Source organism: Alosa pseudoharengus, unplaced genomic scaffold (assembly GCF_046254945.1).
Source record: "Alosa pseudoharengus isolate Yale_2024_CS ecotype anadromous, Long Island Sound unplaced genomic scaffold, YU_APseudo_1.1 YU_APseudo_1.1_scf_5, whole genome shotgun sequence".
Classification (NCBI taxonomy): Eukaryota; Metazoa; Chordata; class Actinopteri; order Clupeiformes; family Clupeidae; genus Alosa; species Alosa pseudoharengus.
In genome coordinates this window covers 1,561,324-1,580,166 of record NW_027468837.1, presented here as the reverse complement: position 1 = coordinate 1,580,166, position 18,843 = coordinate 1,561,324, and the positions used below count along the sequence as shown (strand labels likewise).

Genomic DNA, 18,843 nt, shown 5'->3' with positions numbered 1-18,843 from the left:
TAACCTCCAGCAACTTAAACGGTCCTCATCTACAGAAACCTCCTTCTCCATGGCCTTGTGGAACTGCCAATCCATAGTCAACAAAACGGATTATCTTAACATTGTGTGCTGGTAACCAGCAACAAGTATTATGTATTATTCTCTTTCCTGCTCAAACAAAAGGTGTGTGTGCCATAGTTCTGCATTAAGAATATTTTGATAATGTGTTTAGCCTACTTTACAGAAAAATGTAAATAACCTACAGTCATACAGTTAATGGGATACTGTGCAGAGTTGGGAATTATGGTAAGCCAAGTTGGTGTGAATACACACTGGGGAAATTTTCTCTCATTGTTGAGTATCCTGATGGTATGCTACTCACAGTGCGTACAGTTGCATTATGCGCCTGAGCTGCATGATAGATTACCTGTCTACATGACAGCTCTATAGCCTATAGTGGGGATATTGCAACCTGCGTGTCTTTTTTATGACAACATGAAAATAGACACTTTAGCCTACATTAGCCTCCATAGTTCATGCAGTTGTCCATCTTGTACATAACATAATTTCAGCATTTAATTCACACATTCAATGTGTCAATCCTAGGAAATGTAATAGTATTCAAGGTTGCGAATTGTGTAGAAGGGATAATATTGGTCTATTTCTATGTCAAGACTAAGCTAATATGAACATACAGGTGCCCTCTAGTGGCTGATAGGAAACTTTTGAAGACACAGAAATTGAGATCAGGGTAAAACGTTGTAGCAGATTAAACCAGAGGTGCTGATGACACAGCAATGGGGAGTAAGAAGTCGTGTGACGTATTCGTCTAACACAAGTTTAAAACTGTATTCAACTCTAAAAAGTTGCCCCAATAGTACTTGTAATATCTAGAGCAATTGCCCCAATAGTACTTGTAATATCAACATCAATAACAATACCAAACAGCTGCAAGTGGGGATGACGGGCCCGAGCTCCTACGGTTCTGCAACCCATGATATTTCGCAATACAATAATGCACTCACATGTGCTGTGTTTTTCTTGGAAAGTTTTATACATTGGAAGCATTTACTCTTTCGTGCGTGGGCGTGTTATTTTACATTGATGGTATTCACTAGGTGGCGCTCTAACACATGGTAGAATAATCAATTAGCCATTCGAGATATACTACACAAACAATAATATCTCTATTCAGCTATTTTATAATGGATAGAATCATTAAAGAAATTGTGCTACCAAGGTAGCATAGCATATCATAGGCATTATGATACCATGGTAGAAGTTTTGCTACCATCTCACTTTTGATTAAGTTAGAATGTTGCAGTCACAATAAACAGTGTGTCTGAGACATTGCATTTTTCTGTCTTCTGTCTTCTGTTTTGAACTGCACAGCTCAACCCTGCACTCGCCTGGACTCGAACCTGCAAACTGCAACAGGGGCAGCCGTGGCCTACTGGCTAGCGCTTCACCGGAGGGTTGCCGCTTTGAACCCCGACCAGTAGGAACGGCTGAAGTGCCCTTGAGCAAGGCACCTAACCCCTCACTGCTTCCCGAGCGCCGCTGTAGCAGGCAGCTCACTGCGTCAGGATTATTGTGTGCTTCACCTCACTGTGTGTTCACTGTGTGCTGAGTGTGTTTCACTAATTCACGGATTGGGATAAATGCAGAGACCTCACGGGATCAAAAGAGTATACTATAACACCAATTTGGCTAAAAGCCCAGGCTGCTAATTCTCTCACCAGCATGACTCTTAAGGCGGCAGGAGGGAGGTTTACACAACGTACATACTGCACAGCTACGTACCAGCTGGATACCATTACACTTATCCCCCTAAATCACACTCCCAATCTGGGTCATGGCACCAATGTAACATGCGTTGTGTTTTTTGTTATGTTGAAAAGCTCAAATAACTTTCAAGTAGCTTCAGCTTCTTCAAGATATTTAAAACAAAACTGGCAAGGCTTTACTTACAAGATCTCTCGTTTCCACCTCAAACCAGCGAGAAATGCCTGGCAGGGGATGGGTTAGGGTCAGTGTCGTCCTCTCAATCCAAAGGTTCTAAGAACACATGGAACCAGTTAGTGTGTGGCTATGATTGCAGAAACAGAGATTAACTATTGATTGAGTATAAAAAGATGAGTCAGAAGTAAAGATGCAGCGATCAATAAGAAATTGAAAAGAATTTGGAAATTCCATAACCTATAGTACATAATATCATTAAAATTCAGAGAATCCAGACAAATCTTTGGAGACAAGGGACAGGGCTGAAAAAAGCAATATTGGCTGTGAACTTTGGGGCCTCAGATGGTACAAGACCTGTTCATGTAAAGAAAATCACATTGTATGGGCTCAGGAACGCTTCCGATTCTCAAAGGTTGATGCTCCATCCACAAATGCCAGTTAAAACTGTAAGGCTAGGATCTTTGCAGTGAAACAGCCAAATGGCCAACCCCATCTCAAACAAAGGACATTCTTCACTACACAGGGTGCCAGGCTCAACTAATTATCATGCAGTGAAAACTCTGTATGAGTAACTGGTTTGATGGTCACTTCTAAAATCTCTGTAAATGTATGTTGTGAATATAACACCTTTATGTTTGGTCTATGTTTGGAATTGCATTTTCTAGTTATTATTCCGCTTACCACTTTTTCCGTACGCTATTTCTCTTGAACAGTTTAACTTAGAAACTTCATTCAAACTTTGTAACGTAGGTATTCAAACGGACAAAGCTGCTATGTCTTTTCAACTTTGAAACTTTTATACTTTTTAAACTATTAAAGAAAAACTTTTAAAAAATCCCCATAGACTTAACATTGCCGATTGTGACATCATAATACGGCCGTTAAGCAATTAGAATCCTATGGCACATGGTTAGCATAGTTAGCATGCTAGCATGCTAGTTAGCATTTTTAGCAAAACTGCTAAAAATGATTAGTTAAGTTAGCTAAGTAACATGGTTAGCATAGTTAGCATGCTAGCATGTTAACATGCTAGTTAACATTTTTAGCAAAAATGCTAAAAATGATTAGCTAGGTTAGCTAAGTAACATGGTTAGCATAGTTAGCATGCTAGTTAGCATAGTTACCATAACTGCTAAAAATGATTAGCTAAGTTAGCTAAGTCACATGGTTAACATAGTTAGCATGTTAGCATTGCTAACATAGTTAGCATGTTTAGCAAAACTGCTAGAAAATGTTAGTTAAGTTAGCTAAGTAACATGGTTAGCATGTTAGCATTGCTAGCACTGCTATAAAACATTAGCTAAGTAGCATGGTTAGCAGAATTAAAAATCTTAGCATAACTGCTAGCAAACATTAGAGCCATTCCAACTTTCAGTTATTGTCAAATATCTACCTATACACAGCCATTAAACTATTTGAATATCAACATTCATTCAACTTCCAGTCTGTCAACAACTTTTAAACTATTTACCTTCAACTTTTAAACGGTCTACTTTTAAACTATCATTAAACTATCTATTAAACTAGCTGTCTATCAACAACTTTTAAACTATCTACTGTCTATCAACAACTTTTAAACTATCTACATTCAGCTTTTACACAGTCTACTTTTAAACTATCAACTTTTATTAAGCTATGCAACCACCATGTCTATCCTAGCATCACCGTAGTAACCATCTCTGTATTATCTGTTTTAACTATACATGATATTTTACATCACAACTTTAGCATTTTCATGCACTGGTAATTCCTTGGAATTGCATTTCTAGTTATTATTATTCCGCTTACCACTTTTTCTAGACACAATTTCTCTTGAACAGTTTAACTTAGAAACTTCATTCAAACTTTGTAACGTAGGTCTTCAAACAGATCGGGTTGCTATGTCTTTTCAACTTTGAAACTTTTATACTTTTTAAACTATTAAAGAAAAACTTTTTAAAATTCCCCATAGACTTAACATTGCCTATTATGACATCATAATACGGCCATTAACCCTTAAAGGTGTAGGTTTTTGAACATTCTAAGTTCCACAACAATTGAAGGTTCTAAAATTCTATGTTGAATTCAATGAACCCAGATATTCTTTAGAATGTTAATTTCCCAACATTCCCGTCACACCAGTGTGACGGTACTCCTTTAAGGGTTAAGTAATTAGAATCCTATGGCAGGTGTTCAGGCCACCTGCAGCCTCAGGCTTTAAGCATACAATCTGGGTCAATTAAGACTACACATCCTATTCAACTGTTTCCTCTGCCCAAAACTGTTTCAAAATAAAAGTCCTCACTACAATAATCCACTGTTAAACAATGTAACCCATTAAACTACTGAACTTTTTACATTCAACTTTTAAACGGTCTACTTTTAAACTATCATTAAACTATCTATCTATTAAACTAGCTGTCTATCAACAACTTTTAAACTATCTACATTCAACTTTTAAACTTTTAAACTATATACATTCACTAGCTGTCTATCAACAACTTTTAACTTGTCATCAACTATGTCAACACTTTTCATCAACTATGACTCCTACCCACTGTAGCTAGTTAGCATGGTTAACAAAGTTAACATTGCTAACATTGTTAGCATTTTTAACAAAACTGCTAAAAATTATTAGCTAGGTTAGCTAAGTCACATGGTTAGCATAGTTAGCATGTTAGCATGCTAGTTAATATTTTTAGCAAAACTGCTAAAAATGATTAGCTAGGTTAGCTAAGTAACATGGTTAACATAATTAGCATGTTAACAATGCTAGTTAGCATAGTTAGCATAACTGCTAAAAATTATTAGCTAAGTTAGCTAAGTCACATGGTTAATATAGTTAGCATGTTAGCATTGCTAACATAGTTAGCATGTTTAACAAAACTGCTAGAAAATTTTAGTTAAGTTAGCTAAGTAGCATGGTTAGCATGTTAACATTGCTAGCACTGCTATAAAACATTAGCTAAGTAGCATGGTTAACAGAATTAAAAATCTTAGCATAACTGCTAGCAAACATTAGAGCCATTCCAACTTTCAGTTATCGTCAAATATCTACCTATACACAGCCATTAAACTATTTGAATATCAACATTCATTAAACTGCTAGAAAACGTTAGCTAAGTAGCATGGTTAACAGGTTAGCATTGCTAGCACTGCTATAAAACATTAGCTAAGTAACATGGTTAGCATAGTTAAAAATCTTAGCATAACTGCTAGCAAACATTAGAGCCATTCCAACTTTCAGTTATCGTCAAATATCTACCTATACACAGCCATTAAACTATTTGAATATCAACATTCATTCAACTTCCAGTCTGTCAACAACTTTTAAACTATTTACCTTCAACTTTTAAACGGTCTACTTTTAAACTATCATTAAACTATCTAACTAGCTGTCTATCAACAACTTTTAAACTATTAAAGTATTTTTTTAATAACATCATCACCCTTATTTCTTCTCATTCTTTTGATGTGTGTAGCTAATTTTTTTGGATATTTTTACCTTAATTCTTACACATGGCACCTTTAACAGTTAGTTAATGTTATAAAGGATAACAACTAACTGTTAGTAATGAATTGTTAACTGCTTATTATGCACTGGTAATACCTAATAAGCACATGTTAATCTAAAGCGTTACCTTACTTTCTAACTACTAACAGATTTCAGCTGGTTCCTTGCATTTCCTAGCCTTGACATGCTACTTTTTCTTATCATGTTCAAAACTTTTTCCTCTGTCCTTCCACTTTATTACTTTATCTATTGACTTATGTGATGTTTGGATTTTTTTAATATGTGTGGATTTCCTCAGTTAATACTAATGTCTGCTGAAAATTACTTGTGAATAGTCAAGTCAAGTCAAAGACATGGACACATAAGACAAAAGATGCCGGACTGAGTGGCGTAGTCGCCAGCATACCTGTGACAAAGACATAAACAAACAAATTTACAAAATAACAAATGATACACAAGACAAAAGATGCCGTACAGAGCGACGTAATTGCCAGCATACCCATGACACCAAGACAGACAACAAACAAAATGAACAAATAAAATAAATAAATAAAAAGAAAAGTCCATGTTTACATATTCCAATTGGTTGCATCTAACCGGCTGATGTGATGTCCAAGGGCATTGATGATGATGATGATAAGCTTTGTCTTTAAACCTATAACAGACCAACCCGGAGGATGTAACATTACTGGCAGTCTGGAGAGCACTGGAAGCACAGAACAGTTGTGGGCGATCCTGCAGATCAGCAGCTCGGTGGACTTTGACAGTGACAGTTTGTTGTTTCGTATGATCGCCGTCATCAGAGATTCTTCAACATTAGCTTCTACTCAATCCAGACTCCAGGGCAGGCAATTAGCATGGCAGCTCTCAGGTCAACAGCAATTCAGTGGTCACGGCAGCGGCAGATCTCACGCAGAGTAGGTCCACAGCTGTCCTGAGAAATCTTTCCAACCAGATTACTAGACAGTGAAGTGTAGCGCCATTCACGGATGGATGTCAGAGGCCCAGAGCGGCATCAACCGACTTGTAAGCAGAAAAAAGGACTACAAATAACACAAAAACTATCAAAAATATTGTAAATAAAGAGTGCATTTAACTAGACAAATAAATACAAAAAATAAAAGAACATTACATAAAATTACGAACATTACATAAAAACCAACAAAAACATGATGTCAGATGAAGCGACGTGTCTCGCCTGTGTACCTGTTATCTAGCAACCAAATAACCTCATTGGAAATATACATTTACTGAAAAATACTTCACGTTCAATACTTAGTTTTCCCGCTGCACTTCACAACATCAACATCAAAACTGACACCTTCACTCTTGCACCTACGAAGGTTGCAAGAAACGTAGGTGTCATGATTGATGATCAGTTAACCTTCTCTGACCATATTGCCACCGTCGCCCCGATCGTGCCGCTTTGCACTATTCAAGATAAGGACAATCAGACCGTACCTAACCCAACACGCCACTCTGCTCCTTGTACAGACCATGTTATCTCACGCCTTGACTAAGGCAACTCCCTTCTCACAGGCCTTCCAAATTGTGCAGTAAAACCACTACAGTTACACACTTTCTGGATTTGGAGTGGATCTTCATGACCTGTTGTATTGGGTGTCAGACCAAGTTCTGAGTTTAGAGTATTTCTTTTCTTGCATCTTTTTGTGTGTGTGTGAAAGGATAGCTATGTTGTTTGCAAAATCAAAGGTAATCTAGCTGCCCCCACAATGTTCATTCCCAGATAGCAAGGTGACATTAATATGATGTGGATTTTCCATCCAAATCATCATTTTGGTTGAAATTGAAATCTCAATGGTAAATAGACATTAAATCAGCATTGCAATCCTGACAAAAACCCGACAGTGCATGAGCATAGAGAGAGAGACATCAAAACAACATTGGTTTATAGTTTATATTGCCATAACCGATAGAGCATCGATACATAGTTCACTAAAAGATATTGAAAAGTCAATTTGACGTGGATTTTTAGTTGACCGCGCGACAACCTTTGAACTGTCCGGCGGGAGATCATTTTGAGCAACAGTTCAGTCAGACCAACCGTGTTCAGCTCTCTGTCAAGTTCACCGCTCCACCTTAATGGTAAGCAAGCATTTATTTATCTAACGATAATGTTTCATTGTGAAATTGTACTAAATCTACATTAAATTCGGGCATGTTTACAGTCTATGTACATCGTAGCCTACTGTCTAACTTACAAACTCATTCATGCTTGAGTCAACTTAGGCTAGCTATCGTTGCTGTTGTCAAATTAATGTTTTACGTTACGTTATGGCAGTTCATCATAATGTTATGTTAACGTTAACGTTACTCGGCAGTCTGATTTATAATTAGGCCTTCCTTAACGTTAGTTGTCAGTAAATTAGAGTTTATTATATTTATATGATATACATAAAATGTTTGTTGAGTTTACTGTCAAAATGATAGGCTGAAGATGATGTGCTGCTGGCTAACGTGAAGGTTTTAGCTTCTAACTGTTACCAGCTAACGTTAACATTTATGTAACTCCCCGTGATCATGTATGGTTTTGTGAGTTTAATAGATTAACTTTAGCAATACTGATATAAGTTAACTTTAAGTCATATCTGACTATCATTAACCGTTCATTGGGCAGCAAAATTGTTCGGACGAACAGTGGCATGGTTCAATGAGCTCACCCAGCTAACGTTAATGCTTGCTGAAACTGAATTAACGTTAGCTGCTATTCTATTCTCAAACACCATCTTCAGCCTAGCATTTTGCTCAATATAATATATATTCTATGATTATTCTAAAGTTTCACTTATAAGTAGCCTTCAGTTGAAAATATTTATCTAACACTGTCTATATTTTTTTCTTCTATTTCTGTTAGGTGCCGCTTCACTCTACTGGATGGTGGAGGATCAGGCTGACTGCAACCGTACTGGGGGTCGTTTCTAGAAAGCGTCGTTTGCTAACTTGCGTCGCAACCTTGGTAGTACGCTCCATCGTTCTTGGATTTGGTGTTTCTAGAAAGGGTAGTTCGAACTCTCAATCGCAAACAAGGACGCAAAGTTTGGTCGTTTGAACTACTGCCTCTAGGCAGTCGCACTTGTGTCGTTCCTTGGTAGTTCCTGTTGGTGTCCAGAGCGCCTAACCAAAAATCACAACCGCCTAAACAAAAATTGCGAAGTGGATGTTTATCTCGTGACTCAATGATTGATATATCCTGTTGCTTAATTTTGATTAAGACACTGACTCCCCTACTTAGCTCATTCTTGCTATTTATGTTAATTCGAGTATTGCCTTGACTTTAGTATTATAATCTTCATAGACTTTTACAACAGCAGTGATAAATGGTGTAGTGGCTAGAGCAGAAGACTTGTTATCCCAACGTTGTAGGTTCGATTTTCTTATGATGTGAGATTGTCCTCTTGCTTCTCGCTACCTGCAGGTGAACTGTGTGACACATAGATTAAATTGTTTTTGACTGATGTCTTGTACCTATGGTCTCTCGATGTAGAGTAACTATATACATAAATATGTATGGTCAAATCCTATTGTTGTGTCTCGTAGGCCTACTCTTACTCAGAGATGAAAAGAAAAGAAGAGATAGGATGCGAACTCCGGCCGAACGCGCAGTGCACCAACGCGCTGCCGTTAAGCCACGAGACAGTTGATAACCTATGGGATACCCAGATATTTGTCCAGGCTATATATTTTTTCCAACACAGATATTTAACACAACTAATGACTCATATTGGTCTGCTTAAGTTAACTGTTTTATATGCTTGCAATAGGTTTAGGTTTTGGCTGATGGCAATGACAATACCAGCATTAATCACTCGGTTTAGATTAGAAACATGTCGACATAGGCGGTGACAGAACATTTCTAGGGGGTGGGGTATTACACGTTGCCACTGTTTCCACCAATGATATGTATCGCTGCATCATCAACAACGTTGTTGGAACTATGGTGTTCGAACGTCGGAGGTAGCGAATTGCGACACAGGTACGATGCTTTCTGGAAACAGGTGTAACAGTGTCGTTGTTAGGTCGCAAGTTGCGTCGTACCATGGTGGTTGAGCAACGTCGTTGCTAACTTTTCTAGAAACGACCCCCTGAATGGATGGCAGGGAAGCACAGCACACGGGAATTTATAAATGAAGAAGAGTGAATAAATGCACTTGCTTTTCAAACTGATAACAAGTTGTCAATGGTTATTTATGCAAGCTTGTGTAGCCTAAACCAGACATACCTAGGCCTAGCCAAATGTATCCTGGCTGTAGATAAAGCAGGGTATGAATTTCCCGATATTTTGCCAGATTAATAGTGGTTTACTGTGGTTTAATATGAATTGAAATGCCATTGAAATCGCATTGATCTTTAGTTTGGTTGTAATTTCAACATTGTTTCAATATTCATTACAGTGCATGAAAATGCACTGTACTGTTCTTCCTAGGCTTCTTCTTCTTATTCTTCTTCTTCTTCTAACGCATTTAATGCAGCTTCAACCGTTTAAAGGGACACCAGGCAAGCCTGATGCTTTTTCTCTACGAAACTCCCCCTCGCTCGGTCTGAAGCTCTTTTCCTTTTCTTTGCATCTTCCGTCAAGGGTTTTCGCTGCTTCTTCGCCGGCTCTGCCATTATGACATATGTTTGCAACAATAACATAGCGTTTCGTTAGCCTCCCTCTGTGCTGTGGATGCAGGATGTAAACTGATCCTGCTTCGGTCGGCGGGTACGATACACCAGAGGTGGGACCAAGTCACTGTTTGGCAAGTCACAAGTAAGTCCCAAGTCTTAACAGTCAAGTCCAAGTCAAGTCCCAAGTAAAGACAGAGAAGGGCAAGTCGAATCCAAGTCCAAGTCACATCAAAGCCAAGTCGAGTCCAAGTCCAAGTCCCAATCTTTTTCAAGTCCTGAACAAGTCATCAGGTATTTTTCACTTAATAATGGAATTATTAGACTATCAATCATAATTTTAACACATCAATCTAATCTACAGTATTTTTTTATAAATACAGATTAAAATATGTTCAATGTTTCTGTCTTGAAATCTTTTACGATATATGCATCCGCATACCTGTGAAATATACGCATGAGCATACTGTACAAAACGGATATTTTGAAATGAATTAATCTAGAATCTAGATTAATTGCGATTAAAATGTAAATTTTCTCCCTAAAGACTAAAGCTTCTTATATGGCATATTAACAGCATAAATCACAAAACTGAGAAACCACAAAGGTAAAAGTAAAACACTTCTATATTATGTAAATGATAATAATGACACAGTAATTTTGTTTTAAAGTATTAATTTCTTAAATAGGCTACTACACATGTGATGCTGTTTAACTCATTTGTATGGTGCACTGTCACTTTAAGCCCATTGTGTGCCACTGTCCTCACGTTCTTTTTTTTCCGCTCCATTAGCTATGGCTAGTCCACAAACTCGAAAATTGTTTGTGCCACGTGTATAGCACAATATTAACAATGACAAGCATGATATTAAGTTGGCACAAACAGCTTTCATTCCTTTGGAAATAAAAGCATGTAATGACATGATGCTTGCTAGACATTTTCTGTTTGCAATTATGAATTATGAGCCTGGTAGCCAGTAGCCACCTAGCTAAGTGGAATGCGTTTCAATCGGCATAGGTCTAATATCATGTGCTTCATGTTAAACGAATTATTGAAGACTTCAAAAGACTCACCAGTTCTATTACACAAAGGCAAAGACTACTCTTCATATTCTTGTCCATTTTCCAAATCACAGTGAGTGCAGCCTATGTCAAAGTGCCCTGACTCTCAAGGTTTATAACAGTAGCGAAAACCGGATAAATCCACAATTTCCCCTAAGCTCTTCATGATTTCCTTTTATACCTCTCTTATATAAGGAAATATCAATCATCATCAACAATGACAGGCCAGCTGGAACCTGCCACTCGTTTTCTCTCCCTTTTGTGCGCGCTGAGACGCGTTTTCAATTAAATGGAGTAGGCTAGCATACTTTCAAGTTGGATCTTAATGGAGAGGACCCGAAAAGTATCATCATTATGTAACATGCTGTTGGTGCATTTTGACATTGTAAACATTCTCTAACAAGAGTGCAAATCAGTTTGCAGTAAAGCCACTATTTATTTAATGTTGGTCCTTCCTCTGTCTCTTGGTGCCCTACACACAGTGCGTGATGCTTGTGGTGGTAGCAGCAGCACTGATCACTGTGCTCTGCCTGCTTTTTACTCGCGGAAGTGAAAGCATCTCTGGGGTGACTGGTCCACGATCAGAAAATGTATTTTTTGACTCGAGACATGTCAAGTCATTACAAGTCAAAGAGGCAAAGTCCGAGTCAAGTCTCGAGTGAATAGTATTCAAGTCCAAGTCGAGTCGCAAGTCATGCCGATTTTGATCAAGTCGAGTCTGAAGTCATTAAAATCATGACTCGAGTCTGACTCGAGTCCAAGTCATGTGACTCGAGTCCACATGTCTGCGATACACTGAACTTGCAAGCGGGATATTCTTCCTACAGCCAGTAGGGGCGGGCGAGAGAGTCTTCATTCGCCCTGTAATGAGTCATTTAACCATATACTGACTTACGAAGATGAGTAATTAACACGAAAACGTTGCCTGGTGTCCCTTTAACGTAGACACTTCATTCAAACTATGTTACGTAGGTATTACTTAGGACAAGAGTGCTATGTATTTTTCAGCTTTGTAACTTTTATACTTTTTAAACTATTAATTAAAAACTGTTCAAAATTTCCCCATAGACTTAACATGGGCTGATGACATCACAATAGAGCCGTTAAGCAATTAGAATCCTATGCCAGGTGGTCAGGCCACCTGGATCAACTGCCAGTCTCAGGCTTTAAGCATACAAACTGGCTCTATTAAGACTACATACCCTGTTTAACTGCTTCCTCTCCCAAAAAATGTTTCAAAATAAAAGTCCTTACTACAATATTTCACTGTTAAACAATTTAACCCTTTAAACTACTGAACTTTTTAACTGTTCAGCCATTGTAACTGTTACTTGTCATCAACTATGACTCCTACCCACTGTAGCTAGCATGGTTAGCATAGTTAGCATGTTAGCATTGCTAACATTGTTAGCATTTTTAGCAAAACTGCTAAAAATGATTAGATAAGTTAGTTAAGTAACATGGTTAGCATAGTTAACATAACTACTAAAAATGATTAGCTAGGTTAGCTAAGTCACATGGTTAGATAAGTTAGCATGTTAGCATTGTTAACATGCTAGTTAGCATAACTACTAAAAATGATTAGCTAGGTAGCTAAGTCACATGGTTAGCATAGTTAGCATGTTAACATTGTTAGCATGCTAGTTAGCATAGTTAACATAACTACTAAAAAGGATTAGCTAAGTTAGCTAAGTCACATGGTTAGCATAGTTAGCATTTTAACATTGTTAGCATGCTAGTTAGCATAGTTAACATAACTACTAAAAATGATAAGCTAAGTTAGCTAAGTCACATGGTTAGCATAGTTAGCATGCTAGTTAGCATTGTTGGCATAGTTATCATTTTTGACAAAACTATTAGAAAACATTAGCTAAGTAACATGGTTAGCATAGTTAACATTGTTAGCATAACTGCTAAAAACAAATAGCTAAGTTAGCTAAGTCACATGGTTAGCATGTTAGCATTCTTAATATTTTAGCATAACTGCTATAAATTAATAGCTAAGTTAGCTAAGTCACATGGTTAGCATGTTAGCATTCTTAATATTTTAACATAACTGCTATAAATTATTAGCTAAGTTAGCTAAGTCACATAGTTAGCATTGTTAACATAGTTAACAACATTAGCATTATTAACATTTTTTTAAAAACTGCTAGAAAACATTAGCTAAATTAACTAAGTTAAATAACTTGGTTAACATTATTATCTTTGTTAACATAGTTAGCATAACTGCTAGCAAACATTAGAGCCATTCCAACTGTCAGTTATCGTCAACTATCTACCTAAATAATTTAACCATTTAAACTATCCACCTATTTAACTGTTCAGTAATTCCAACTATATTAAACCTCATCTACCTAGAAACCAATATAGTTTGTTTTTACTCTGTATGATATTTTACATCATATTTTTGCATTTTCATGCACTGTATTTCCTTCAGGAAATGCTTTTCTAGTTTTAATTGAAATACAATTTAAATTCCGCTGGTCTATAGTTAATAAATCAACATTGTTTCAATATTAACTGAGGGTGCAAACTGATGTTAAATCAACATTGAAATCCGACATTGATTCAATAATTTAACGTTGACAATGCAATGTTGATTTTACATAGTTTCAATGCCAGTCTGCTATCTGGGTTGGATCCCATTTTTTCTCTCCGTTGTTTCCCTCATGATCCAGTTGATTGCCAGAGGGTACAGGAATGGAAGTAGTAGACATCCCTGTTTGATGCCCGTCCTGACATTGAAGCTCTGGAAGAGTTGGCTTGCATGGATGACTTTGCATGATGTTTCTTCATATGAATTCTTAGTCATAATGCTATAGTGTTGTCTACACTGTGAAATGCGTTCTCAAAGTTGATCTATAGTGACGCATTCCATTCGATAGATTTGTTGTTCAATGATGATGCGTAGAGTTGCTATGTGGTCTGTGCATGAGCGAACTTTTCTGAATCCTGCTTTCTGGTCCCGGAGCCTCTTGTCTACGGCTTCCTGCAGACAATTGAGAATGACTTGGATCTTGCTGGGAATGGAGAGCATTATGTTCCTTTGAGTCCCTGCAAGCTCTGTTTCCTTGGCTAGTCTCTCCACCTGTGATCTCTTGTGCCTCCAGATGTTTTTTTTTGCACTTTGTGGCATCTGTTGTAATCCTTTTGAGCTTCTGCTTTTCAGCTGATGTTTACCTTTCTTTGAGCTCTCTCCTCCGTTGATTTAACCCTTAAGAACATAGGTTTTATTTAACATACTCCACTGGGTGACACAAAACACACACACACACAAATGTACTTAGTGGCCTTCTGCAGTTGTGGATGCCTGGTTGTTGTCTGGCAGACTATGCAATGCCTCCTTGTGCGAATACCCTGCTGAGATGTCTGTGCCACCAGTGATGGGAAGTGGCGAGCAGTGAGACGGACTGGGTTGTCGAGTGTTGGACGGCCACCACTTGGAGGCCTTCTCGCCATGGCTGTCAAGACCGTCTTTGTCGAGTCCAAGACAAGTCCAAGACCAGGATTAGTCAAGACCAAGTCAAGACCGAGTCAAAAGTTTTTTGAGTCCAAGTCAAGACCGAGTCCACAATAAGAGAGACAGAGTCAAGGCTGAATAAACTAATTCTCAACACCACTTACATCTTGATCTCATCATATAGACTACATCAATAGAATAGGCCTAGCTCCTGAGCAACTAGCAGCTTTGAATAATGTAAAGGTTACAGTTGTTAAACTAATCTCAACATGACATTTACTGAGGGTAGAAAAAATGAAATCATATAAACCTTATCTTATAGCCTTAACAAAGTAACACTGTCAGGCCTATGTTTTACCTCTAGTCTAGCGCGCTTTAAAAGCACAAGTAGGCTATTATGAGCAAGACTGAACCATAGAGATGGGTAAAATATAAATGCTGCATCATCTTGCCTATCCTATATCATTGAAAACACGATGGTGCAAATGTGTTGGGCAAGTTAGTAGAAAATTAGTAATTAGTTACAGTTACTAGTTACTTCTTTCAAAAGTAATTGAATTACCTTACCAATTACTGTATATCAAAAGTAATTAGTTACTAGAGAAAGTAACTTTTGAGTTACTTTAGTGGGACGCCTGAAAATTAATGTTAATGCCGCCACTTCGACAATTAGACGCCAATGTCTAAGTAGCGGCATGTCGGAATAGCAGCATGTAACCTGCGCGACTGAAGTGGCCATTTGAAAGTGATGCCCACTGTAAACGTGTGCTTGCTTGTGCCAAGGCTATATACTGTATGTAGGCCTATTGGTGTTGTGTTGTGGCTATGTTGATATAACGAGGCTTTTGCGTAATAGACAAAAAAGAGCAGAGAGATAAATAACAATGCGCTTTTACTGTAGTGGGGCTTACGAGATGGAAACGAAAGGGGGAAAGGCGTTTAAGATAAAGTCCATTTAAATTGTAGCCTAAGGCACTCTTTGTGAAAAGTAGTTTGTAGGTGCGCACATCCAAAGAGCGTAAGCTCGAAACGTTACACACTGGTGAAAGTCATTAAAAATTCCTGATGGGAACTCTTGTGTGTTTTAGCATAAATAAATAAATAAGGAGGAATGTGAGGAGGCTCCTATTAACGGTAAAGAATGCATCTGAAACACAATCGTGGGAAACACAGCTAAGGTTGGGAGACATTAAATCAGAAGCAGCAATTTCAGTATTTGTAATCGTGTTACTTGATTTACAAAAATACTTTGTTACATGCTTGTTACTACTAAAAGTAGTGGAATTACAGTAATGCGTTACTTTGTAACACGTTACTCCCAACACTGGTTGTTGCTAAGGTACTTGAGGTGATTGCTAGGCTGTTGCTAGGTTAGTTGTGGTGGTTGCTATGCAGGTTTATCTCATTGGTTGCTATATTGGTGGCAAGGTTGTGACTGGAAGTGTTTGCTAGGCTGTTGCTAGGGTATTTGACATGGTTGCTGGGCTGTTACTAGGGTACTAGAGGTAGTTGCTAGACTGTTGCTAAGGTAATTAATGGTGGCTATTCCAAATAAATTGTTTGCAATGCTGGTTGCTAGGGTAATCATGTTGGTTGCTATGGTCGTTGTAAGGTTGACATAGTGGTGATTGCTAAAGTGTTGCTATGATAATTCAGATTGCTAGGTTGTTGCTAGGGAACATCAGGTGGTTGCTATGCAAAATAAAGTGGTTGCTATGATGGTGGCTATGGTTGTTCTTACATTGACTAGGGTCATTAAGATGGTTGCTAGGGTAGTTGTGGTGGTTGCTATAATAACTCAAGTGGTTGCTAGGTTGGTTGCTAGGGTAATCATGTTGATTGCTATTGTTGTGGTGGTTGCTATGCTGGTTGCTAGGTAATTCTCAATGGTTGCTATATTGGTTGCTAGGTTGTGGAAGTGGTTGCTAGGCTGTTGCTAGGGTATTTTTCATGGTTGCTAGGCGGTTGCTAGGGTACTTGAGGTGGTTGCTAGGGTAGTTAGGGTGATTGCTATGCTGATTGCTAGGTTAATTTCATTGGTTGCTATATGGGTTGCTAGGTTGAAACTTTGGAAGTAGTTGTTATGCTGTTGCTAGGGTATTTTACATGGTTGCTAGGCTGTTGCTAGGGTACTTGAGGTTTTTGCTAGGCTGTTGCTATGTTAGTTGTGGTGGTTGCTATGCTGGTTGCTAGGTTAATTTCATTGGTTGCTAGGCTGTAACTGTGGAAGTGGTTGCTAGGCTATTGCAAGGGTATTTGTCATGGTTGCTATGGTTTATGGTTATGGATTTGGCAGATGCCTTTGTCCAAAGCGACACACAAATACAAAACAACATAATATTTAAAATTGAACAGGGAACAGATTAGAATGTTGGTCAAATATAATAAGGAGAATAGTAATAATAAACAACAATATCAATTAAATCAATAGCCTATTAAAATAAGAAATGAAAATGAGGGGAAAAGCAATTATAAAACAATAATGTCCAATGACATAGTAAGACTACATTAAGGAGAATATCATCAGAAGAGCGCAGTGGGCGGTTGGGGATGTAAGGCTTGATAATTAAGTTAAAATAACTAGGAGCAGATCCAGTCAGTGTCCTATAGGCCAAAGTAAGAGATTTAAATTTAATTCTGGCTACTATAGGGAGCCAAAGGAGAGTAACTAGGAGAGGAGTTACATGTGTCCTCTTTGGCTGATTGAAGACCAGGCGTGCTCCAGCATTCTGAATCAGCTGTAATGATCTTATTACACTAGCAGATAAGCCAGCTAATACTGAATTACAATAGTCCATTTTAGAGATGACCATGGTCTGAACATGAAGTTGTGTGGAACATTTAGTATAGTTGTGGTGATTGTTATGCTGGTTGCTAAGTTAATCTCATTGGTTGCTATATTGGTTGTACCTGTGGAAGTGGTTGCTAGGCTGTTGCTAGGGTGGTTCACATGGTTGGTAGGCTGTTGCTAGGGTACTTGAGGTGGTTGCTAGGGTAGTTATAGTGGTTGCTAGGCTGTTTCTATGGTAGTTATGGTAGTTGCTATGCTGGTTACTAGGGTAATCATGTTGGTTGCTATGTTGGTTGCTAGATTTTAACTGTGAAAGTGGTTGCTAGGTTGTTGCTAGGGTACTTGAGGTCATTGCTAGGTTGTTGCTAGGGTGTCCATGGTGACTACTATCAGAAATAAAGGAGTTACTACAGTGGTCTGCTAATATAATCATGTTGCTTGCTATGGAAACTGACATAGATGCTTAATTCCAATGGTTGTGTGGTGGATTTCTATGACTTAAAGGATGCATGTATGTTTTTTTTTTAAAAACTTTGATATTACTGCAATTATTATGAGACTTCAAGGCCTGTACACATCTTAAGCAGACCAGACCAGGTGTCAAAGAGTGGGGTGAATGAGTGCACAGTGACACTGGGCCTAGACAGTCAAGAGCGAGAGGATGAGGTAATGGAAACTGGAAAAAAAACAGAATCAGACAGTTTTGCATATCATTTTTATGCATGATATGACAAGGGGTCCCACCAATATCCGTAACCTTGGTGGATGCTGATAGGCCAACAGGTGTTTTTCGAGGGAGGCGAGAAGGCCCAACTTCAAGGTTAAGGAGTATAAAAGATAGGCCGCAGCCATTTTGATTTCAGATCTCATCGGGGGCCGCCATCTGATGACATCTCACCTCACCCTATTGCTTGACACCTGGTCTGAACATTGTTTAGACTGGATTATCACTGCAATACGGTGAATAAAGATTCAGCAATCTTCAGAGATCTCCTGTCTATTCTGTCTCCTTCGGACGCCTTGTCCCAGAGTGCTAATTAGTAATAGTCAAGTGATAAATTGCTAGTGGATTCAAAAGTGGACTAGTTTTTCCACGACAGTTGCTATATTGGTTGCTTGGTAGGTGGTGGTTGGCTGGAGGATTAGTTGATGATAACTGACAGTTGGAATGACTGAACAGTTAAATAGTTGAGTAGTTTAAATGGTTAAATTGTTTAACAGTGAATTATTGTAGTGAGGACTTTTATTTTGAAACAGTTTCGGGCAGAGAAAACAGTTGAACAGGATCTGTAGTCTTAACCCTTAGAACCCGATTGACGCAAAGTGCGTCAAAAAACACACCCCTTCTTCTCTGTTACATTGCTCTGGAACGGTTCATCGCAGCGAGATGAAACCTTTATTGCACGACAGAGCAGAAGTGGGGCTTTCCAACGAGACTACACACTTGTCTGTACGATCAAGTATGAA

At 38.2% G+C, this 18,843-nt stretch overlaps 1 protein-coding gene across 1 annotated transcript in view; it reads right to left on the bottom strand.

The window, feature by feature from the left end:
* Positions 1 to 18,843, bottom strand: part of dock3 (dedicator of cytokinesis 3) — an 835,931-nt gene that overhangs the window by 181,699 nt on the left and 635,389 nt on the right. Inside the window, 1 exon segment of the mRNA XM_076267926.1 lies at positions 1,951 to 2,037. Within this exon segment, the coding sequence (XP_076124041.1) occupies positions 1,951 to 2,037 (87 nt within the window).